Below are 25824 nucleotides of genomic sequence, written 5' to 3'. Positions count from 1 at the left end.
GCAGGTTGAATAACACAGTAATAAAACATATCAATAAACTTTAATATGTTAAAAATAAGTCAATTTTTCTATTTCTGAACACTGATGGATTAGAACAGCTTCGAGGAGAACTATAACTTGGATTACATCCTGTTTCTAAAAGACAAAGCGGTCTAGGATCTCAGATACCTCAATCATTCTTAACTTACTCCTGAAGTGCATGTCTGTGTGCAGACAGAGAGAGAGAGAGAGAGCGAGAGAATGAGGGAGAGAGATGGAAGAGAGCGAGAGAGAGAGAAATGGGAGAGAGAGACAGAGCGAGCGCGAGAGAGAGAGATGGAAGAGAAAGAGCGAGGGGGGAGAGAGAGAGAGAGAGAGAGAGAGAGAGAGAGAGAGAGAGAGAGAGAGAGAGAGAGAGAGAGAGAGAGAGAGAGAGAGAGAGAGAGAGAGAGAGAGAGAGAGAGAGAGAGAGAGAGAGAGAGAGAGAGAGAGAGAGAGAGAGAGGGGGGAAAGAGAGACAGAGAGAGAGTGGAGAGAGTGAGAGGGTATAGAGAGAGACAGAGAGAGAGACTGGGAGACAGAGATTGGGTTCTCTCAAGACTGGAGAGAAGGGGCAAGAAGGGTTCATGTAGAGTTGGTTCACTAATATACTGTAATGTACTGTATATAACTTCTTCTTCCATGATGCTCTCAGTCTCCAAATGTTTGTGCTTTGCCGACAGGCTGATGTACGGTTAAAGTAGCTTTGTAGAGAAACAGGCCTTCCACATGGTGATTCCTCTTCTACTCAAGCAGAGGTCTCTGGGGAAAGAGACCAAAAAGGTGTGCCATTGGAATTCATAAATAAAAAGTGAGAGAAGCATTTGCCCAGTAAATAAATAACATCCGTCTTCATATTGTAGGCTACATCTCAAGATGACCTAAATATATCCAGTCTCACCTTATTGTTTTGCTAACCTCTAGCCAGGGTATAAGTTGATCTTCTCTGGCGTTTGAGCCAGAAACTGAAGGCTTGGCAGACTCTAAACCTCCATGAGAAAATATATATATATATTTTTTTACCCCCCCATTGATTTCTAGTGCAGTTCCAACTCAGAATCCTGATATACTGTAGATGGTTTACTGGTATCTGGTTATCTGTCCTCTGGAGCAAAAAATCTGTTCTGATAAATCCCTTTGAGGGAAGATAGTAAATGGGTAAAAACTGATCCAAAAGGCCATTCCAAAATCCAAAGTGTTCCCTAAGTTAAAGGAACCAGAGTTTCCAGCGACCATGCTTTTTGGACTCAGTCTTGGACTTGCGTTTGGGGGTTGAGGTGAACACCTCGTGGGGGTAAGGCAGAGCAGGGTATTGAGGGTCGTCCAAGGGGCACAGTCTCTTAATCAGGGGCTGTAATTTGTCCTCCTGCTGCTTGAAGTCCAGCTCCACACTGCAACACACACACACAAAAACTATCATATTGGGTTACAGTAACACATACAAACATACAATGAAACACAATATTATTTTATTCTTGTGGGGGATAAACTGGATGTAAATGTCTGAATTCTACTGGTAATTCTATTAAATACTTAGAGAAGGAAAATACTACAATTTGAAACTGTGGAAGGGCGGTTCAATCCTATTTTAGCTTTAGTTTTTAGACTACCAGGATTTAAGAGATTCAATTACATTCAAACCAATCTTAATTGTGGGTATCACAAATTGAACATGAATGACGCAGCTCAAGTATGAACCACGACTCTGCACAATCTGGTACATTGAATTTTGATCCCATAAAAGTTATGTTAAGTTAATAATAGGATGCAAGAGTACTGCCAAAACGCCGGCATTCAATTTGTCTGTTGATAATCCAGGGCAGTTGCTAGCCATAGGCTCCAGATGGATTGTCGGGGGAGGGCACAGTACAGTCTGATAATTCTAGCAACACAAATACATTCCTTTGATGCTGAAATGTATTGAGTGTGAAATCAGACAAATGTAAACAGTCTGCACATCTGTATGTTTTAGTGCATAGTCATGATACAATATGTCCGTTATTGTATGGGTCATTTCTGGAGTCTGATTTCCTCATCCGTTCCTGTAATCCCTGGCTGGCCATCATCTGATTCCATTCGGGAACTGAGGTTGAACTCACAGATTAAATCTCTGACTGTTGGGAGAAGCAGCTTAATCCCAACCAAATGAAATCATTCGGAACCAAAGCAGACCCGGACGTACTACAGCATAAGCGAGGGACATATTATGCATTAGTACACATTGTGTATTCCCCATCTATACAGCTATCGATTAAGTTCATCTACATGTAGGTACAGCATTTATGTATCATCTTTGGCAGAATACTAGCTTGGAATGAGTCAAGTATGAATCATACTGTCATACTTGCCCGCCCATTTAATACACATTGACAAAAATGATTGCCACAAAGTCATTATATTTCCAATCCTCTGCCAACTTAATAAAAAACATAATTTCTCTGAAGATTATAATGTATGGTTGTACCGCAGTAGAAGTAACAATAGCAATAGTAGCAGAAAGTTTCATTTTAATAGCATGAACCTTATCACACAATGTTGTTTATCATTGATACATTGTTTTATTGAAAGCATAGAATGATTTGAAGTGGCATATTTCTGCCAGTCAAACACATGGAAGGATAGAGGAAGAGCCAAACTTGCTTAAAGGACATTAAACCCTCCAAGGTCAAACACAAGTCTAGACAGCTTAGGCAGCCAGATGAATGTGCAAAGCCCTGTTCAGCTCTGTTCAGATTCACCGGCCTGACAGGCAGTCCAATTCATTTTCTGAAGGCGATGCTCTGCTTAAAGTGACAGAATGAATCTTAGTAACTATCCTTACCCTTACGATAAGTGTCAGTTATTCAACTCTATTACAACCTTCAGAGAAAACGGTACAGGGTGCCAGAGAGGAATTTGGCAGTGCAGAAGATTGAATCAATCAATAAAGGTCTGATTATATGAATATAAACTTGACTATGAATACAATCTTGAATGTATACAGTTAATTAACCCCTGAGAGTCGATTGACGCACCAGTGCGTCAGTCTAAATTACATAACAAAAAATCCCCATACAAATCTGTCAATTTAAGCTAGAGATATCTGTTTTTCTGCATTGGATGTGTCTCAATCCACCGCGCTACCGCATCTGCGGTGAAAGGTGGCAGAGCCAGAGCGGTGTTTGTCAGACCATGAGACATCCCGAAAATTGGTCTTCTCGCGAAAACATCTGTAGCGTGCGTCCAAACGGTTCGACCTACAAACTATGGAAAGGGAAGACTCTCACGAACACTATGGTATTCTCCGCTTTGCTCTACAACCCCCACATGTGTCACACGACTTGCCTGAAGGTAACCGGTACCGGTTTAAAAAAACAAATAAGTATGAAGGTAGCTTTGTGCCTACCCCCTTTATTTATTTGTGTGTAAAAAAATATACATTGCATATATGTATTTCCCGATTTTTTTTTTATATCTCCTAGATTTATGACAGACACTTCAAAACCTTGTTTCTTATGATTGATTTTTGGACTGTCTTTTATGAATGTGTTCCATATAACCCCCCCCCATATAACCCCCCCCCCCCAACGTTTCTATGGGTTTTAGTAGTAAAAGCCAAAAGCAATATTTTATCAAATACTTGTTTAATATTTTTGTTGGGACTCCTACATTTCCAATCAAATATCGAAATAATCCATAGTATGACCATCTTAAAACAATACCATATAACCCCCCCCCCCCCCAACGTCTTAGACTATCAGGAATTAATAGCTGACCTTTAACCCCAAAACATAATTGTGACATGATGAGCCCACTTCAATTACACAGTATGTGCCAGCACACACCTCTGATAAGGGTTGTCGAGATTTGGAATGGGCCTTTATATCCTCAAAAAGTTCTACAGCTGCACCAGTAAGAGCATCTTGACTGGCTGCATTACTGCTTGGTATGGCAAATGCACTGCCCTTGACCGCAAAGCGCTACAGAGGGTGGTGCAGACAGCCCAGTATATCACTGGGGCTGAACTCCATGCCATCCAGGACCTCTATCATCGCCAAAGACTCCAGCCACCAAACCCCATAGACTGTTCACTCTGCTATTGTCTGGCAAACGCTACCGGAGCGGCTCTCTTACCAACAGGCTCAGAGACAGCTTCTACCCCCAAGCCATAAGACTACTAAATAGTTAATAAAATGTTTACCCAGACTATCTGTACTGATCCTATCTTGTGCTGACTCTTTGCACACTCACAAGACTATATATACACACTATACACACAACTCTCACTCACACTACGCTGGCACTCTCACACAATACCCACACACATAACATACACATGCATAACACAAACACACATACACACACTCATACATACACACGCACTTTTACACATAATTTGCTGCTGTTACTCTGTTCTCTATTTTACTCGTATTATTATCTATCCTGATGCCTAGTGACTTTACTCTGCCTTTATGTACATATCTACCTCAAGTACCTTGTATCTCTGCACATTGATCTGGTACTGGTACTCCCAGTATACGAGCCCCACCCAGTATAGCTCCATTTTTGTGCATTTTATTCCTCTTGTGTTACTATTCATGTGATTTTTAACTGCATCGTTGGGAAGGGCTCGTAAGCAAGCATTTCATTGTAAAGTCTACACCCGTCGTCCTTGGCGCATGTGACAATTTTATTTTATTTCACATTGCTCAGTAGCAACACACAAAGACCAGCTTCTTACTTCCATCAAGACTGAATTGCCACAACATTTGAAATGAGTTGCACGCTTTGTATATTTACAGAAGACGTGCCCTTGTTTCCCAGTATTTTTAGAGCCATTCTAAAAGTTCACCATCTCTGGGCTCTTGTTGATGCCAAGCTTTCGCTAGAGAACAGCAGAAAAGACAACAGCGCAGCACACTATGGAATGGTCTTGGCACTTATTAAGCAATTAATCACTTGGCAGAGAGCTGCAATTACTGTATGCTGTGGACAATTGGCTCTGCAGGGAGCCTGAGGCACGCTGTACTGTGCGGGTGGTCCTGGAGAGCAGGTGACTGAGTAAACAAAGACCACAGACCTCAAATCATCTCATCGGCCAAAAGATCGGGACGGCTAAAGACAGGGTGTATCATTTTCAAGCATTCACAAGCAGATGAATCATCTGTTTAGCTACGGTCTGGGAATAGCTGTGTCTGTGATCACTGGTGCCTGATTGTTTAGCTGGAGTGAACCCTGTTTAATGATTGTTCTTTATGGGAGGGAGGTGTTGTCTTCTATATCCTCTCACTGTCTCCCTTCACTGGTTGGTTTCTACTTGAAACCACATTACTTTACCATTACTGTACGTTTGATTTTTATTCAAGATTGAGCTTCTGTTAAATGAAGATGCAAATGCTTTTGATATTTTCTCCCCTTCCAATAGCACTTCCAGGATATTATTGTACAATGCTCCCTATTTGTCTCTCCTTCTGGGCTACCTACATGTATTGTATAGGCCTAATGTTTCCCCCAAACAAATCCAACAAATTGTACGTCAATTGGTTTATTGATTTAATTCACCAGAGTACAAATTACTTGAAACCACTGAGCATATTTCTCTTTGATTGACGAGGGGCCATTTTGATAGAGTGCCTTTATTGTTAAAAAGCCAACTAAGGTCCAGCTCTATTTAATGGTTGACTGCCTTACAATAGCACAGTGATGTCCACACACAGACTGACAGACATGTACTTTAATGAACACATCGATACTCCAAGTTTTCTCAACACCAATGAAACAACTGCATCTTCCTTAACAGCATGGGGCATAAGAGCTAACCTAATTAGCTACTTGCTCTTATGAGTAATTGAATGACATCTTAATTAAACCCAACTTACACAACCAGGAACTGTATTAGTACTGATTTGTTAAGCCATTATTAGCCTCAAATGTAATAAAACATCTGTGCAAACAAGATTAAACCCTCCCCTTTTTGTAATCTTATTCTTATACCTATTAGGCATTATGAACACTGAATGATCACCCATTCAGTGTGGGTGTGCATTAGAAAGCAGGTGACCCCTTTGTGTTCCCTTGGTATGGGATATGGGCAAAGACCCCACCTTGTTTACTGTTGAGGTTACTGCAGAGCCAGACTAAGTGGTCTAAGGTCCAGAAGGACATTAGCATGGGAACTGTAAGGAGCAGAGGCTAGAAACACTGGGCCGTAATCTATCTCTTCGTCCACTGTTTTCTCAGGGGCCCGCTTAGACTACTTTTCTGCGGTCAAATGCATTTCTTTGCATTTGTTTCCCCAGCCTGCTTTTCAATGGGATGTGATGTGACTACAGTAGTGGGGCATTTGTGCCCTCTCTCTCATCTCCATCCCTCCTCCTTCTCTCTCTCCCATCTCCCTCTCTTTCTTTCTCATCTCCTCCTCTCTCTCTCTATGCTTTGTTTGTGTCCTATTTGTATCAGTAGCAGTGATGCATGGGATGCTGCAGTATACAAGGGGGAGGGGGCTGGGAGTGTCGGTCGGGTGTTGAATTCTGGGTAGGGCTTGTAGATTGACTATCTCAGCTCAACTGAGCACCAGCAGGAGCCCAAGCCCTGGATTTATTAGCCATATTGGTACTGACTTGCTGTTCGGAATTAGAGGCCACATCGCCGCGGCTGCTAATCTTGGCAATGAGCAGTTACTGTCCAAGTCTGAGGAATAATTGGCCTTTTGGTTCAGATTTTGTTTCTTCTTGGCTCTTTTTAATTCTGCTCACTGTAGCCAGGCCAGCTCATTAAGTGGAAGGGCTGAGTGGCGTGCCCAGCAAGGGGATTACTGGTGCCCTATGAGCACTTTGAGTCACCAGCACAGGCCCTGGCAGAAATAACAAACCTGTAGAATATACTTTACCGTATGTTCAAGTTCAAGTTTATGTCGGATATCTAGTTTTATCCACATAGCTAGCACTGAAAGCCACGGTCATAACTTAACAGTTCAAGATATCAACAAAAATCTCTGAAAAGAAAGAATTGCAAAAAAGGAATGGTTAAACATATACACTGTAAAACGTAACACTGTAATAGTGTAAACAGAGTGCATGATATAAGAAAATGGTAAACAACCGAATCATCGTTCACCCGGCTGACTTTGATAAATACCTTCGGTGTGACACATCAGTCAATCCAGTCTGTAAATAAGCAAGATCGAGGAAGGAGATATGGTAGAGAAAAAAAACGAACTATATCTATTTGCAAAGTTTTGGGATATATTTACTGCCATTTGCTTTGGCAGAGACAGATAGAGCTTGGTAGATAGTCGTCTTGCTCGCCAATTGCTGTTAAGTCCTATTCAAGGAAAGTAAAAAAAATAATGTGGAGATGCACAATTTTGGAACGATGAGCTGAAAAATCTGTTGACCACAGATGGAATTATAGTATTTTCCCTTGTACACGTACCAGCCTTCTTCTAATAACAAAATGGATCATTTGTATTGACTTGTCATAGAACGACTTTGTTTAGAAATGTTACATTACGGCACTTTCAGTGAAAACGTATTTCCCTTGTTAGGGATTGTTGAGAACCTTCTATTGATTATCTCAAGTTTTGAACAGAATTATCATGCATTCTTGACCTGGGTCTTTGTGAAGCTGTTCTCTCTGTGATCAGTGCATTGATAAAGAGCTTTATAATTGTCCCTCATGATGAAATTGGGTAGTGGACTCTGGATCTATCTCCGTCCGTATGTCCATTTGTCCGTTCGTACGTTCGTCCGTACGTTCGTACGATAGTCACATGTTATATCTCACAATTTTGACGAAACTTGGTGAATGATGCGTCTTGCCATAGAGAACCGGCATATACAAAATTGCACTGATTGGTCCAAGGCGGGAGCTACAGTAATTAACTGAAATTTGTTAGTCACACGCAATATCTCAATTGGCTCAATCATTCGTGGGAGACAACATGTTTACTATTTAGTATTTCCGTCTCTATCAGAACAGTTCTCATTCTGTGCCTATTATGCTTCCTGGCTGTATACTTTGTAGTTTAGTGTTTGTTTGCCTCTGTAGAGGATGCTGAATCTCTGACCCTATAGTGTTTATGATGTAATGTACTGTAATGCATCTGCAGTTAGTAAACAGTACATTATCTGCTTTCTTCCATGTGACCATGTGACTTAAATAGATATCAAGCACCACTTCAGGATCTCGATTACAATCAACCTCTACTGAAACAAAGCCATTCAGAATTCATGTAACATCTTTGCATTTCGCCAGCCAAGGTTCATGAATAAAGCAGCAAATGTGTACATATTTAGGCCCTCTTGGATGATGATGAGAATGGACATGAAAAAGGAACATGTCGCAGCTTATTCAGTAGTAATCCAGGAATTACAAGAGTTTCAAGACATCTTTTTTCAGTACATACACTACCCAAAGGACATTAGGCTACCCACAAACATTTTACCTACGTAAATACTTATATTGTAGTCTGGTTCTCAGATCTATGCTTTAATATTTATCTGTTTAGTTGTTGCATGTTATGACATGCATTCCCATATTAGTATGGGAACTGTGTTTATTTAATGTAATCCTATAATCATATCACACCTAATGCATATAGCATCACCAACAAGAAGGAGCATTCTAGTGAAATCATTCCAACACATCAACTACTGTAATCACTTTGTTAGCACACAACAGCTCATACATACACTAATTACATTATACGGGTTGTAAATCCGGAAGACAACAATACTAAGCAATGTGACTCATAGCAGAATTCGGGGTATGAATTGAATCATTTGAAATCCTCTTTCATGCCATACTGGTCTTCAATTAGATACTGTACTAGCAAATGTGCATTGTCACATGAGTTATCTCAGATCATAGATCATCGCTTGAGAAAATGTAACATATTTCTCGTGAGACTATGTTGCAGGAAATTACACATAATTACATTAATGATTCTTGCATGTCAGTTCCTTCAATCTGACACCATGGCTGTTAAATTATGCATTCTTTATGCAATGATGATGCATTCTTTATTCTTTATTAAATAAAGGTTAAATAAAAACAGGAGTGTATTTATTACTACTGCTGCAAAACATTTCTTAAACTGAAGCAAATGGAACGAAACAGGGAGTGACCTTCCTGAATTTGCCCAACTGCAAAACCCAACTGGTTGCAACTGTTTGGACTAATGATTAACACCCCAGGGATGAACAAAAAAGTAGGCTTTGATTGGATGAGAACATTGATTGACAAGGAATTGATTAGGTTAAGATGGAGATGAACATCTACTAATTGGAGACACGAGTGAGGTTGTTGGTCAAAGTTAGATGTCCCCTCAGCCAAAGTAAACAAACGTATGCTGTTTTGTCATTGAGTAAAGCGGATGTACTTATGCATGAGTTGTTTACTAAGACGACGATAATGAGTGCAAAAAATAAACATGAAAAGACTTGTATTTTTAGAACTTGGTTCACTTTTTAAATGTAGAACTCTGCTGCAGCAGTGCTTGTTGTGGTGTTTATTTGCGACTCCGTGACCTCACAAACCCTGCTATCTGATGTTTTCCCCTGTGAGTCTTTCTCTGGCTGCAAGGCTAGAACAGGCCGTACAGCTGAAGAAGCAGAACACAACGGAAGGTGTTTGCAGGCACGCTAGGGTACAACAACGACTCAAATCTTGATCGTGCCAGACTTTGGAGGCTCAGTAATCATGTTTTTACCAATTATTCAGATGGTATGCTATAGTATGTTCTGCAATACTGTATATTCTTTAAATTGGCGTTGATCTCTAAGATGGATGTTTTTATTCTTGTCTCTGAACGGAGTCACAGTGTGAGTGGATTTTGCAACCTGCCTGAGGCTCTCTCAGACGAGTGGAAAAGTCGGAACATCTGCGAGTGTTTACCCAAGTGAGACGGTTGGGTGGTGGAATCGTTCGTCAACTACTTCTGGACCAGTTGAAGTGAAGTGGACACAGAAGTTGAGTCAAGTTTCCATGGCTTTTAGCGTCCATCACTGCAGCCGTTATTCATAAGGCACTTTGAAAGGGGACTCTGTCAGGATATCATGTCCAGTTCCCAGCTGCTCTCATACTGTACGAGCCCCAATTGCATTTCCTCTCTGGGCTAATTCATTTCCCTCTGTTGTGTGTGATTACTTATTCCCTCAGGAGGTGTGCTTCACCCACAGTGCTTTGCAATTGTGCTGGAGAGATTTGTCTTTATTTATTTTATTACCTTCTACAATAACAACATTATAGTTGCACCACCTGTGTCTAGAAATTCAACTCAATTTGCTGCTTCCAATTCGGCTGAAGTGTTAATTCCTTTCTACAGTGAGTATATTCTGTATTTATTACCAGAGTCTGAAATCAGAGTTGAGGACATCTCTGCATCATTGTAATAGGATATCAAACGTTTATTTTCATCATTGATCTGAATCCCATATAGGAGTGTTCTATTCTCCTTCAGTTAACTTGTCATTGATCTCAGTCACACCATTTCCTAGTATCTAATGGTGCTCAATTAATTTCTCTCACTCTGACAGAAGTATTCTATCAATTGTCATTATTGTATCACAACCGAGCTATGCCCTTAATACTTCATTAAAATCTTGCAGTGAGACAAATAATATCCTCTGAGTTCAGTAAAGTATTCCATTCTACTCATTACCCGGAAAAGGCATTTATTGCTATATGGAGAAACATTTCAAGGCCTACAGTAAAATACATTATATTCAATTGATTCTTAGCACTTGGTTTGTAGCATTACAGTATATCACCTCACACATAAAGCACCCTTTACAGAAAAACCGTGTGAATTCACATGTGAAAAATCACGAGTTCATGTTTTCACATGTGTAGTTTATTGTTATCACATGTTGCTTTACATGTTGTCACGTTAACTTCACATAAGAGCACGTGATCACACAAAACTTATTTTTGGAACACTTCACGTGTACACATATACAATTGATGTTGTTTTCCCGTAAGGTATCTCTTGCCTCACGCCATCAATATGTTGTGCCATAGCAGGCGGAAGCGACCTTTCAAGCTGCTAACAAGAGAGTAGATGTTAAGGTACTCACCTATAAATGATGCAGGCACTGTTTCGACACGTGTCGCAGTTGGCTGTGTCCTGTCCTGTTCGGTAGGAAAGCCTGGGGAGTGGTGAGAAAATGGATGATTTTCATGGCTCGTTTGACTTGGATTATTTTAATTTACATTATCTATTTTTCAAACTGATATGGATTTGCGTTCTGAATGGTACAGTCTTCTGTGAGATTAGGTTGGTCCGGTAATAGACATGCTCATTTGATATAATATGCTGATCTCTTTCCTATTGACACGGTATTCACATGGTTTTTGTCATCTTTCTGACAAAACAAAATGCATTATTATTCATGTTTATGAATACTATAGAAAAGTCAATATACTCGATCTCCCTGTGCTCCATCCAACTCAACGTTCTCAGAAAATAATGAGACTTAGGGAGGCAAAAGACAATCAACATGACACATTATGTCTGTGTTCTGTATGGCATTTCAAAGAGCCCTAAAGCCCAGTGTCCGCCCTGTACTGTCCTGTCATTACTTAGATTGCAATGCCTCCTCCATCTTCGGCACAACTCTATGTACATTCTGCTCCCGAGGCATCTCGGATGAAAACTTGAGCAGACGTAAGTGTGCACTGAACATGCATGGAGATTTGATGGCATCTGTATCAATCTCTTCAGGTCTCTCCCAGAAGTAACAGTCACCATCCATCATGTCGCGTACGTTGGTGGCAGCGATGGGATTTCTCATTCATTTTGATCAGAGGGTGTGTAGAGAGTGGTCAACTGGAAAGCGGATGGGGCAAGCGGGTCCACTAGGACATGTAATTGCCTATTGTCACTGGGAGCTGATGAATGGTAACTAGAGAGGTTGAACCCTGCTGCTCACCATGTCATAAGGGTGACCTTGTCTGCCTTGGATAGATCGAAAGTGCTGATGGGAATGGAAGGTCACCAAGTTCATCTGTCCATGTCACCTTAGAGGTGGTTGCTCTTGACTGTGGAGTTGAGGGCCTGAATTCACAATAACTCCTTTGATATATCAAATCATTGGGAGAAAAAAAAAGGTCAATTCGAGTCACCAAACAGAAGGGATTTTTTTTGTTGAGATATTGAGTGGTACAGTCATAATCAAGGTCGTCAATTTTTTTTGCACAGCCTCCATGTACTGTAATACACCATCTAAACGACAATTGTATTTACAGAACTGTATTTTCAGTTAATCTAGCAATGTACCAATGTTCTATTCTGCTAGGCCAGATTAATTTATGTACGGACGCTGTGTCGGAGAATCATTCTCTAAACTCTGACACTATAAGTCAACTATAAGCTGTGCCACTGTTTGTTTGCACAGGCTCACTCTGGTGTTATTTGTTTGCACAGGCTCACTCCTGTGTTACTTGTTTACACAGGCTCACTCCTGTGTTATTTGTTTGCACAGGCTCACTCCTGTGTTACTTGTTTGCACAGGCTCACTCCTGTGTTACTTGTTTGCACAGGCTCACTCCGGTGTTATTTGTTTGCACAGGCTCACTCCGGTGTTATTTGTTTGCACAGGCTCACTCCGGTGTTATTTGTTTGCACAGGCTCACTCCTGTGTTACTTGTTTGCACAGGCTCACTCCGGTGTTATTTGTTTGCACAGGCTCACTCCGGTGTTATTTGTTTGCACAGGCTCACTCCTGTGTTACTTGTTTGCACAGGCTCACTCCGGTGTTATTTGCACACGTCAGCTCTCCGGGGGGGGAGATATCCTCACTGTCCCTATACCGCTGACTGCCTGGCTGAATGGATATCGCTCTCTGCTCTTTTGATATCTTGTGAACAACATATACAGTGGGGTCAGGTTGGATAATCCTGTATGTTAGCAGAATAGGATTCAGTTCCTAACCTGACTGGTATGAACTGTAAGCAAATCATCCTGAGACCTTGAAACCAGCAGGAGTGTTGGACCAGTGATGACCCTCAGAATGTGATAGGAGTTTAGTACAGGGAGGAAAAAGAGGCTTGTGCAACACTAAATCATTCACCTCACATTGATGTATTGTGTGAGCATAAACAAAGCCAATAGAAATAGGAATGAGCATCATTGATAAGGTCATGCAAACATCTGCAAACCAAGTAACCACTGCTCAACACAGTATGTTATAAATGTGCCTGTCTCAGTCTTTGGTCTGCTGGGAACAGCACTGAAACCTCTCGTGGACACATCACCATGTGCAGAGCTTTCTCCTGAAAATACCACCCACATGATGCCTTTATCCCAGCGAGAATAAGAGGGGCTTTCAGACACTATTCTGTTCCACCAGTAGTCTGGGACCATCACTTTGAAGACAGAAAGCTTTAGAGTGGCTTGGCAGGGAGAGAGAGAGAACGTGGTGAGAGAGTTAGAGTGCCTTGGCAGGGAGAGAGGGAGAAGGTGGGGAGGAGTTGAGATGCTTGGGCCTTATGGTGAGTAGCAGGCTCTAATAATAGTGATGAAACATATTGAAGGTGTCATATGAGCCACACACTTCAGAGGAGATGAAAGCCAGTGCTTTATGAGGCGCTGCTAATTGGTCCTTTTAAACCAGGTTTCAGGGAGCAACATCAGGGGAGTCCGGTGGCTTTGGAGAAGGCTTAATACAATTAGCTTTGTGCCGCTCCAGGTTTTAGGAAGCAAAGCAGACAGCCTTGTACGTTCAGTCTATTGCTGTAGAGTTTTGGTGTATTGGACACGGCTCAGAAACGTTATGCACTTGTTAGTGCCTCTGTACCCCTGAGCAAATACATGGAACGATACAGTATCTACAGAACAATCAGAGACCACTCACTTCCTTGCTATTGGAATTAAATGACACAGGTAGCCGTGATGTTTGTATTCACATGCTAAATGTAGCTTACACATGCTGTAGACCACAGCAGTTTCAAGGGCTGCAGGACCAGCAGGAACATCAAACCTCAGTGAAGATTGAACCACACTGAAAATGTATGTTTTACTTGAATAGGTTAGTTATGTGGGGCGGCAGGTAGCCTAGCGGTTAAGAACGTTGGGTCAGCAATCGAAAGATCGCTGAAACGTCGCTGGTTTGAATATCTGAGGCAACTAGGTGAAAAATCTGTTGATGTCACCTTGAGCAAAGCAATTAACCCTAAATGCTCCTGTAAGTTTCTCTGGATAAGAGCATCTGCTAATGATGTAAATGTAATGCCAATCCTATACGATGCCTGGTGAACATAAATTATTTCCACTCACCCTTCTCTCTGAGCCTCGCCCTTCTCCAGCTCTTGGATGACCCCCAGTAAGACTTTGATGGTCTCCTGACTGGAGCTGATGAGGTTTTCCATGGCCTGGAGCTTTTCTTTAATATCCCCGTTCCCAGCTAAGGGAACTATCTCCTTGCAGGCACCCTGCCGTCCTGGGGGGCAAGCCTGGCTCTCCAGGCCCGGTTGGGGTTTCATTGGGGTTGGTAAAGTCCCTGATCGGCACTGTTGTGCCTTTACCCTAGCTACAGAGCAGCCAGCACTGTGGGGGTGGGGCAGTGTCTGGGACTGTTGTCCATTGGGCTGCATGGCCTTTTTGCGTTTGCAGCGCACCGATGGACTCCCTAGGCCTAGACCTTCCACTTGCGTCAGGGAGTTCCAGGCAACTGGACTTGTGACCTTTGACCTTGTGTCCTGTAAGGGTTCCTCACAGTTGGCCAGCTGGCGCTTGGCAGAAGGGTTGGCACCCATTGTGTCCGCTTTGGATAATCCTTTGTGTTTGGTCCTCGCGCCACAGGCAGGGTTCTCTGGCTCTCCCCTGGGAGTTGGGTCGTTTGCAAAGCATTCTGTGTCCTTTGTGATGCGAGAGGAGTCCGGGCACGCACGCCCATCTACACAGTTGGCAATGGATAACAGATCCTCTGTGCCACTGCTGTCGTCCGTGTGGTGGAGCAGTGCCTGCGTCTGCCGCACATGCTTCCCTGCACCCTGAGAAGACGAGCACTCCTCTAAACTCAGCGCCTCCTCCTGCCCTTTCAAGTCACTCAAAAACCCGTTGTTTTGACCCTTGTAGTCCTCCACCAAGGCTGTGTGTTTGATCGTGTGTCCTTTCTTTCGCTCGAAGGGGAAAGTCTGGTAGTGTTTCGTAAGGTCCGGTGACGTCTGGACACCTGTGCTCTTAGTCACATTGGGGATGGAGCGCCGCGCAGGCATCGTCATGTACTTCCTGTAAGCCACTTTACAGGAAATGGACCTGGCTCCTCGCCCCTCTGCCCGCTGCTCCTTCTGGGCGTCACATATGTCCTTGAAGCGGACTTGTAAGGCTTTGTTCCTCTTCTTCACCTGCTGTTTGCCGTCAGGACCGTACTGCACCTCCAGGCTTTGTGACGGGCCTGCCTCTGAATCGGACTCTGAGTTGGATAGCACGACCTTGCTGTTTTCCTTGCTCACCATGGTTTCTGGGAGAAGGGAGAGAAATATACAGTGTATGTAATATTATTCTGGGGTGGAATCACAGTAGATATACTGTAGGAAGGTAGCAGATGGCCTAGTTTTTCTTATTTTCTGTCACTGAGCAACTAACATCTAAACTGTCAGAGCTTTATTTATACCAGATCATGATTGATATCATAGATGACACACGGACAGACACACCTTCTTTTTCATGTGCCCCGCCCCAAAAATTCTATAGGTATTCCATATGCAGAGCTGTCATATTAAGGGGCTGTATTGCATTGAATAATGTCTGACAAGATTAATAAGAGATTTGATTACCAATGGATAAACATGGAAAGCAGTGTAAGGGAATGAAATGGGGATAAAGGACACATCACTGCTGAGGTAGTTCATCATCTTTATACGACGAGACACCATGTGATGAATAAACCTAAATGGATTGTTTGTTATTACACAAAGGCAGCCCCTTCATGACATAGTCGCTTCTCTGAGAGCAATCACGTTTAATCATTTTGAGACATTTTAATTCCATCAATATGCTTGTTGGGGTGAGATTTGTTCTTTGTCATTGATAAAATTAGTCACTTTCACGTCAAAGCCCAAAGCACTGCCTCACACAATTTGCTTATAATGAAACAGATTGTAATGAGGTTATGAAGCTAGCATAGGTAAGTCATTAATATTTCAGAGTCGTCCAAGAGCCTGTATTATCCTTAGTATTGCCCTCTGTCCATGTGATTGATTTATCAGCACTGATTCTACCACAGTTTCCCTCAATGTCACCTGAATGGAAGAAGGAAGAAAGTAAGAAGCCCCATTACCTTTTAAAGAAAGTCTGTCAGTATTTTAGTCAGAGAGGTCCTCTCACTCACACAATACTCTGATAGCAGTGGATGAGGCCTGATGAAAGGGCCAGCTGAATGCACTGGGAATCCTGCCTGGTGAATCACCATGCGAGCAGGACATTGTGACTTTTCTGTATCTCAGTCTACCGGACGTTTTTTCAGACATATTTTTCTCTTCATGTCTATATCGGAAGTAGAATCTTAACCCACTTCAGATACCTTAAACGACTACTTCATGCCAAACAATGCTGAAATTATAAGTTATGAAAGGTTGATTGACAAAAAAAAGTATATTATTACATTTCCATTGCTTCAAGGCTGATTTACATGGGATCCTACTATTTCACACCAGGAAATAGCAATCTTACACACTGAAACCATATCTACGTTCATACAATGTCCACTCAAGTCCTCCTCGCTTTATATTCAGACACAAGCCAAGCATGTAAATAAGCTAAATGGTAATTCAACCTTGGAGAATATAAAATAAAAAATCCCTCATTCCCTTACGGTTCTTGAGCCAACCTGGAGTGGCATATATTTAAAGACAACTAAGTCTGTGTCACCAACACAATCCCTCTGAATCCCCAGTTCCTTTTCCTTTTTCTTCCTCACTCCCCACTTCCCAGGGCTAGCTATCGCTGCTAATGACCAGAGGTCCTTTCCTGGTTTGGCCCCAGCCATCCAGGGGATTATAAATAATGCATTGACTCTAAAATTGCAAAAGTAATCCTCTTAAATCTACTTATGTACTCTGGCAGACCATGTTGTCTGTTCCAATTTCCCGTCAGTTCTTCATACAAAAATGTTAGATATAAAACTCCACTTCAGATGGTATGATTGAGTGGTCATCTCCATAATTATCTTGAGTTTCCAGTCAGTTCTTTGGACATAGGGCTGAGCTGACTGGTTATAGATATGAATGTATCACTATCCCTGCTCGCAAGTCTATAACATTTCTGACTTACGATATTTAGCTCTGCCTCCAGCTCCAACACCAGCTTCTTAAAGGAGAGGGTCTCTTGAGGTGTTGTGTCACGGACCCACACATGACCTGATAAATGATTGACATGCTCCTCTATGGCGTGTTTATAGGATGAAAATGCAGCCTATCCACTCTCATTAATTGTGTAGTAATGCTATTAGAGTGGCCCTTGACTTTGACTGTTCTAACACGGCAACCATTTGGAAAACAGTGCTATCAATGGCATTGACCTTGACACAGCACACGTGATACGTATCATCAGTGTGTGGAAGGCCATATCTCACTTTCTGTTTGCTGTCTATCTGTTGCAAAGGCATGTTCTTTCAGTGCATCAAATCATAACAATTCGGAAAATTTCTGTTATGACACCATATAGCGTTAGTGCTTCTGATAATCACCAGGCTACATTCAGTGTTGTTTATAATATGAACTGTACATTATCCATGTATGCACCGTATGCATGGTCAATAATGAATATAAATTGGCTGCTGTACATACAGTGCCAAGTGAAAGTCTACACACCACTTGCACATTTTGCTGCCTTAAAATAAAAAAGAATGGATTTAATTAGATTTTTCCCCCACAGATCTGAACAACATACTCCCCAATTTCAAAGTAAAAGTTTTTCAAATGTATGTATATATAAAAAGAAGATGTCTTGATTGCGTATGTCTTCACACCCCAGAGTTAATACTTTGTGGAAGCAAAAAATTTAATTGAATCGCTTTTTAGATTTAGTCGAAGGCAGAGATTTGTGTGTAGACTTTCACTAGGCACTGTACATGAAGCAATAAGAAGGCACATACCAATTCCCCAACGCACCAATCCCCCCATGATATCAGCTTGGGAAAACCCATTAATACAGAAGATAATAGGGTATATATGAGGACATGCCAGATGTTGAATAGCATACTGTCAGCATTTTTAAAGCCCATCTAGGATGCCCAAAGAGGAGGGGTCATAACTCTTGGTTGGGTACTTGTGTCTACGGTTTGACCATGCAAGGTTTCTTACAGTGCCTTCAGAAAGTATTCACACCCCTGTATTTTTATCACATTTTGTTGTGTTACAGCGTGAAATTAAAATTGATTACATTTAGATTTTGTGTCACTGGCCTACCCACAAAACCCAATAATGTCAAAATGGGATTATGTTTTTAGAATTTATTACAAATTTATAATAAAGGAAAAGCTGTCTTCAGTCAATAAGTCAATAAGTATTCAACCTCTTTGTCATGGCAAGCCTAAATTAAGTTCAGGAGTACAAATGTGTCACATAATAAGTCACATGGACTCTCTCTGTGTGCAATAATCATGTTTAACATGATTTTTGAATAACTACCTCATCTCTGTACCCCACACATACAATTAATTATCTGTAAGTTTCCTCAGTCAAGCAGTGAATTTCAAACACAGATTCAAAATCAAATCAAATCAAATTGTATTTGTCACATGCGCCCGTGAAATGCTTAATTACAAGCTCTTAACCAACAATGCAGTTTGAAGAAAATAAAGTAAAGAAAATATTTACTAAATAAACTAAGGTAAAAAAGTAACACAATAAAATATCAATAATGAAGCTATATACAGGGGGGTACTGGTACCGAGTCAATGTGCGGGTGTACAGGTTAGTTAAGGTAATTGAGGTAATATGTACATGCAGTCATGGGTTAAGTGACTATGCATAGATAATTAACAGTGAGTAGCAGCAGTGTAAAAACGGCCCGTCAGGAAGTCCAGGATCGAGTTGTAGGGGGAGGTGTTTAGTCCCAGGGTCCTTAGCTTAGTGATGAGCTTGGTGGGTACTATGGTGTTGAACGCTGAGCTGTAGTCAATGAACAGCATTCTCACATATGCATTCCTTTTGTCCAGGTGGGAAATGGCAGTGTGGAGTGCAATTGAGATCTTTGGATCTGTTGGGGCAGTATGCAAATTGGAGTGGGTCTAGGGTTTTTCCGGATGATGGTGTTGACGTGAACCATGACAAGCCGTTCAAAGCACTTCATGGCTACTGATAATCATTTAGTCGATAGTCATTTAGTCAAGTTCATTTGGCATTCTTGGGCACAGGGACTATGGTCTGGTTGAAACATACAGGTATTACAGACTCGGTCAGGGAGAGGTTGAAAATGTCAGTGAAGACACTTGCCAGTTGGTCCGCGCATGCTCTGAGTACATGGCCTGGTAATCCGTCTTGCCCCGCGGCCTTGTGAATGTTGACCTGTTTAAAGGTCTTGCTCACATCAACTATGGAAAGAGCATGATCACACAGTCATCCCGAAAAGCTGGTGCTCTCCTGCATGCTTCAGTGTTACTTGCCTCAAAGCGAGTATTAAAGGCATTCAGCCCATCTGGTAGGCTCACAAAGCAGCTCGCGGCTGGGTTTCCTTTTGTTGTCTGTAGTAGTTTGCAAGCCCTGCCACATCCAACGAGCGTCAGAGCTGAGATGATAGTTCTAGGTCCCAAGAAACAAAGATATCTGCTTTAGGATATGACAATTAATCTTGATGGCTGTACTGTCGTCTCAAATGAAACTGTGAAGGACCTCGGCGTTACTCTAGACCCTGATCTCTCTTTTCACGAACATATCAATTAAATTTCGAGGACAGCTTTTGTCCCATCTTCGTGACGTTGCATAAATCTGAACCTTTTATTCCAAAAAGTATCCAGAAAAGTTAATCCATGCTTTTGTCACTTCTAGATTAGACTACTGCAATGCTCTTCTCTCCGACTTCCTGGATAAAGGACTAAATAAACTTCAGTTAGTGCTAAACACGGCTGCTAAAATCTTGACAAGAACCAAAAAATGTGATAATATTAATCCAGTGCTAGCCTCTCTACTCTGGCTTCCTGTTAAGGTTAGGGCTAATTTCAAGGCTTTACTGCTAAAATAAAAATCATCACATGGGCTTGCTCCTACCTACTGTATCTCTCCGATTTGGAAGTCGGACGTTTACATACACTTAGGTTGGAGTCATTAAAACTTGTTTTTCAACCACTCCACAAATGTTCCGTTAACAAACTATAGTTTTGGCAAGTCGGTTAGGACATCTACTTTGTGCATGACACAAGTAAATTTTACAAAAATTGTTTACAGATAGATTATTTCACTTATAATTCACTGCATCACAATTCCAGTGGGTCAGAAGTTTACATACACTAAGTTGACTGTGCCTTTAAACAGCTTGAAAAATTCCAGAAAATTATGTCATGGCTTTAGAAGCTTCTGATAGGCTAATTGACATCCTTTGAGTCAATTGGAGGTGTACCTGTGGTTGCATTTCAAGGTCTAACTTCAAACCCAGTGCCTCTTTTCTTGACATCATGTGGAAATCAAAATAAATCAGCCAAGACCTCAGAAAAAAAATGGAGTCCTCCACAAGCCTCTGGTCTGATGAAACAAAAATAGAACTGTTTGGCCATAATGACCATCGTTATGTTTGGAGGAAAAAGGGGGAGGCTTGCAAGCCGAAGAACACCATCCCAACCATGAAGCATGGGGGTGGCAGCATCATGTTGTGGGGGTGCTTTGCCGCAGGAGGGACTGGTGCACTTCACAAAATAGATGGCATCATGAGGCAGGAATATGGCTTAAGGACAACAAGGTCAAGGTATTGGAGTGGCCATCACAAAGCCCTGACCTCAAACCTACAGAAAATGTGTTGGCAGAACTGAAAAAGCGTGTGCGAGCAATGAGGCCTACAAACCTGACTCAGTTACACCAGCTCTGTCAGGAGGAATGGGCCCATATTCACCCAACTTATTGTGGGAAGCCTCTGGAAGGCTACCTGAAACGTTTGACCCAAGTTAAACAATTTAAAGGCAATGCTACCAAATACTAATTGAGTGTATGTAAACTTCTGACCCACTGGGAATGTGATGAAAGAAATAAAAGCTGAAAGAAATCATTCTCTCTACTATTATTCTGACATTTCACATTCTTAAAATAAAGTGGTGAGCCTAACTGACCTAAGACAGGGAATTTTTACTTGGATTAAATGTCAGGAATTGTGAAAAGCTTAGTTTAAATGTATTTGGCTAAGGTGTATGTAAACTTCCGACTTCAACTCTACCTACACCTACGCTACAGGCCTCCTTATTGTCCCTAGAATGTCTAAGCAAACAGCTGGATGCAGGGCTTTCTCCTATAGAGCTCCAGCCAACTGACATTTTCTTATGAGTTACTGACCTGTTGCACTCTCTGCAATCCTGCTGGTCATCTACGAACGTTTGAACATCTTGAAGAACAATCTGACCTTGATGGCCATGTACTCTTATAATCTCCACCTGGCACAGCCACAAGAGGACTGGCCACCCCTCAGAGCCTGGTTCCTCTCTAGGTTTCTTCCTAGGTTCTTGTATTTCTAGGGATTCTTTTCTAGGCACGTGCTTCTACATCTGCATTGGTTGGTGTTTGGCATTTTAGGTTGGGTTTCTGTACAGCACTTTGTGACATCTGCTGATGTAAAAAAGGCTTTATAAATACATTTGATTGATTCAATCTTAGTCCTGTATTGACACTTTGCCTGTTTGATGGTTTGTTTGAGGGCATAGCAGGATTTCTTATAAGTGTCTGGATGTTGCCTGTAATCCATGGCTTCTGGTTGGGATATGTACAGCATGTAAGATCAAAGTGGGGAAGACGACGTCAATTCACTTATTGATGAAGCTGGTGACTGAGGTGGTATACTCCTCAATGCCATTGGATGAATCCCGGAAATATTCCAGTCTGTACTAGCAAAACAGTCCTGTAGCTCAGCATCCGCGTCAACTGACCACTTCCGCATTGAGTGAGTCACTGGTACTTCCTGCTTTCGTTTTTTCTTGTTAGCACAAAGACCAGGGAGGTTTTCCAATGCATCACAAAGGGCACCTATTTTAAGATGGGTATAAAAAGCAGACATTGAATATCCCTTTGAGCATGGTGAAATTATTAATTACAGGCGTCCTTCATAATTCAGTTGCTGGACAGGAAGGAAACCGCTCAAGGATTTCACCATAAGGTCAATGGTGACTTTTAAACAGTTAAAGAGTTTAATGTGTGATAGCAGAAAACTGAAAATGTGGCAAAGAAATGAACATCATGTCCTAAATGCATAGCGTTATATTTGGGGCAAGTCCAACACAACACATCACAGTACCATTCTTCATATTTTCAAGTATGGTGGTGGCTGCATCATATTATGGGTATGGACTAGGGAGTTTTTTGGGATAAAAATAAACGGAATAAAGATAAGCACAGGCAAAATCCTAGAGTAAATTCTGGTTCAGTGTGTTTTAATACAGACACTGGGAGACACATTCACCTTTCAGCAGGACAATAACCTAAAACACAAGGCCAAATATTCACTGGAGTTGCTTACCAAGACGACATTAAATGTTCCTGAGTGGCATAGTTACAGTTTTGACTTAAACCGGCTTGAAAATCTATGGCAAGACTTGAAAATGGCTATCTAGCAATGATCAACAACCAACTTGACAGAGCTTGAAGAATAAAAAATAAAAAAAAGTGCTAATATTGTACAATCTAGGTGTGCAAAGCTCTTAGAGACATACCCAGAAAGACTCACATCTGTAATTACTGCCAAAGTTGATTCTAACATGTATACTTAAGTCAATTAAATATTTGTGTTTTTAATTTTCAATACATTTGTAAAAATGTCTAAAAAGATGTTTTCACTTTGTCATTATGGGGTATTGCGCGTATAATTTTTAATTGAGTCTGTAATACAACAAAATGTGGAATAAAGTCAAGGGGTATGAATACTTTCTGAAGGTACTGTAATGCTTTGAATCCGAAGCACTTCGCCATCCATTGCACAGCATGTGATTTGAGAGTAATGTGAGTGATGTGAGGACAACTGCAAGTTTTTTTTAGTTTTTGTTATTGTATTTCTAGTTGATTGTATCGCATTGCCCTTCAGTAGACACTCACACCAAGTTATAGGATAGGTATCCCCCAGTTGTGTGTGAATTCTTAGTACCTTGCTGGGCTGCAGGCTTCACCTGTGAAAGTGTGCTTTATGACATTGACTTAAAAGATGCATCACTGCACAGCACCTTCTGTTACAGAGGAGTAGGGGAGCTTTTTAAAAAGCCTACGTTTCCCCATCTGCTCACTGAAAGCTATAGATTATGAAATGGATCCTCCGAAAAGTAGGTTTAGCATTGCCATGACAGGCAGAAGTGCATTACACCTGACGCATTGACATTGTTAAAAGTGGGAAGGAAGAGAATACTGTGGGGAACTGAGGGCTGTTTCCCTGATGCAGGAGAGCATGAGAGGCAGATTGGTTTATGTTCCCTTGCCAGTAATTGTTCCTTTCCCAATTGTGCCATAGTTACTGTATCACAACTGACCGTGATGGGGAGTCCCATAGGGCGGTGCACAATTGGCCCAGTGTCGTCTGGGCTAGGGGAGGGTTTGGCCGAGGTAGGCCGTCATTGTAAAATAAGAATTTGTTCTTAACTGACTTGCCTATTTAAATAAAAAATAAAAGATGTGGAGGGCCTAGGATAGAAGATGGCTAGGGCGCATACCATGAGCTGGTTTCTAAGACCGAGGTTTCTGTAGAGACAGAGAAGAGTAGAAAGAGATGATCATAAACAAAAACAGAATAATTAATAAAAAGGGCACATGAACACGTCTCTATTTAGAATGAAGCAGGGGGAGAACAAACCTTCTGAACTGGTTTTAGAAGCCTTGTTTACACCTTGCACTAACGTGTGTTCCGTGATCTGATCCACACATGGCATTAAAACGTGTCCACTGTGTCTGCATTGCGACCAGATTTCTTGCTTCCTCCCTGTATTTAAATTATTTGACCAATATGAATAAAAAAATAGACAATTATTAATGTCATAAGTCAGTGGTGCTACCTGACAATGATTTAGAGGCCTGTATAATGAGGATTTAAATGGTTTGACTCTCCAGATCTGTTTACACTTGATTGATATCCAGATGCAATGGGTCCCTGACTACATAAGGAGGTGGTCAGAGAGACAATCCGTATTTTAATCGTCTACACTTGTTTAATGTAAGCACCAGGTTAGAACCATGTATAAACGGGGCTATAGAGAGAGAGAGGGGAGAGAGCGAGAGACAGTATCTAATAGAGAGAAAGAGAGAGAGAGAGATCGAGAGAGAGAGAGCGAGAGAGAGAGAATCTGATCTGCCCTGAATGTGATGCAGTGCCCTGCCTGTGGCGTCAAGATCACACATGTCATTACTCATGATAAGTCTCCAGTCCCAGGCAAGATCCTCATCTCCTCGTCACATGAAGTCTTGAAGAACACGTCCATCGCCCATGATACTCACTGTGCTTTCAGCAGCAATACAGTAGTTATGGTTTTTAACACTGAACACCTATTACATCTCACTGTCATGAGCACTTGATCACTATCATTGATATCCCTAAAAATCAAGCCATGGTAAATTATGGTGAGTTATACAATGTCAATGATTGCCTCGTCTGTTTAAGTCATTCAAATGAGCAATAATGGCTTAAGTTCAATTGATCAATGTTTAATCAACACATAAATTCTGACTGAATATTAATCTGAACATTTTCTTGTTCAGTAAGATGTTCATTACACTTTCAAAACAGGGAATCAGATAGTATCAGCCAAAAGTGAAACAGCTAACATAAAGACAACATCATTGCTTTCTCCAGATAAATCGTGAGCCCTTTACTGCTTGGCTGGAATGCAGATATGCTTCCCCCCACCCGCCATCCCCCCCACCTCCTGAATCATATCAGCCTACAAAAAACTAACGCAGTTAAACATACAACACTACAATATATCACAGCGCATACAGTACAGACATTCAAACCACTCAGGCGCCTACTATATATTGACAAATCATAGCTGATAAACTGACATTAAGTGCAGATTCTCCTATGTTTGTACATTCACTTCCTATCAGTATTTCTTTACAGACTTAAAACACTTACCTTGAGAAACAAATCAGTGATTCAAAGGACAACGAAGCAGAGATCTCCCACTGAGCCGGTGCATATCCATTCATTGAGTGGCATAGAGAGCTCTGTCCAGAGAGAGGAGAGGGGACCGCTGCAGTGACAGCTGCAATAGTTGTGGCACATCAGCCAAGGTTCAGGATAGCAGTGAGAAAGAAAGAAAAAAGCCTCTAAACCCGTAAGATCCACAATGATATCCCCCCCTTCTCTCCCTCTCTCTCTGCCTCTCTCTCTCTCTTTCCCCTCACTCAAGCACCACTGACACTCGTCCGCTGCCGTTCCTGCACTCACCGGCAATAGGCACTCACACACGCAGTGGAGATCTCCATCTCGCGCTGCTGCAATCCCTGTGCATTTGGGAGTGTGAGTGAGTGAGAGAAAGAGAGCGAGAGAGGGGAAGAGTGAGGGTGAGAGAGAGTGAGGGTGAGAGAGGGTGAGGGTGAGTGATAGGGAGGGTGAGAGAGGGGGATAGTGCAAGCTGTTGGGGAAAGTCCAGAGTCGCCACAGCTGGTGAGCTCATGCAGCAACAGTAAAGAGCTCCTTATCATGTCCTCTGA

The 25824-nt window shown here is 41.7% G+C and overlaps 1 protein-coding gene across 2 annotated transcripts; it reads right to left on the bottom strand.

Annotated features, from left to right (window-relative positions):
• Window positions 1–199: 199 nt before the first annotated feature.
• LOC139562410 (inhibitory synaptic factor 2A-like) lies at window positions 200–25824 on the bottom strand. Of its 2 annotated transcripts, XR_011672350.1 has the most exons (5): window positions 25244–25824; window positions 14276–15461; window positions 11076–11147; window positions 920–1409; window positions 200–780 (listed from the first exon to the last, which is right to left on the bottom strand). XR_011672350.1 is itself a non-coding variant. In XM_071380110.1 (4 exons), the coding sequence occupies exons 2-4, from the start codon at window positions 15454–15456 to the stop codon at window positions 1226–1228; spliced, it is 1437 nt and encodes a 478-aa protein (XP_071236211.1). In that variant the 5' UTR covers window positions 15457–15461; window positions 25244–25824; the 3' UTR covers window positions 200–1225. The 2 variants fall into 2 exon arrangements, 1 of the variants encoding a protein (XP_071236211.1); XM_071380110.1 differs by having other exon boundaries at window positions 200–1409.

This window comes from Salvelinus alpinus, chromosome 32 (genome assembly GCF_045679555.1).
Source record: "Salvelinus alpinus chromosome 32, SLU_Salpinus.1, whole genome shotgun sequence".
NCBI lineage: Eukaryota > Metazoa > Chordata > Actinopteri > Salmoniformes > Salmonidae > Salvelinus > Salvelinus alpinus.
Note: the sequence above shows the minus strand (reverse complement) of the source record. Positions and strands in the feature narration are given on the sequence as shown.

Excerpts from the sequence above, each read along its gene's own strand:
- LOC139562410 (XM_071380110.1), bottom strand. The coding sequence starts at position 15,456 with ATGGTGAGCAAGGAAAACAGCAAGGTCGTGCTATCCAACTCAGAGTCC. Across the intron at positions 11,148-14,275 it reads GGCGAGGCTCAGAGAGAAGG|GCTTTCCTACCGAACAGGAC; the intron begins GTGAGTGGAAAT and ends ACCACTCCCCAG. Across the intron at positions 1,410-11,075 it reads AGTGCCTGCATCATTTATAG|TGTGGAGCTGGACTTCAAGC; the intron begins GTGAGTACCTTA and ends TGTGTGTTGCAG.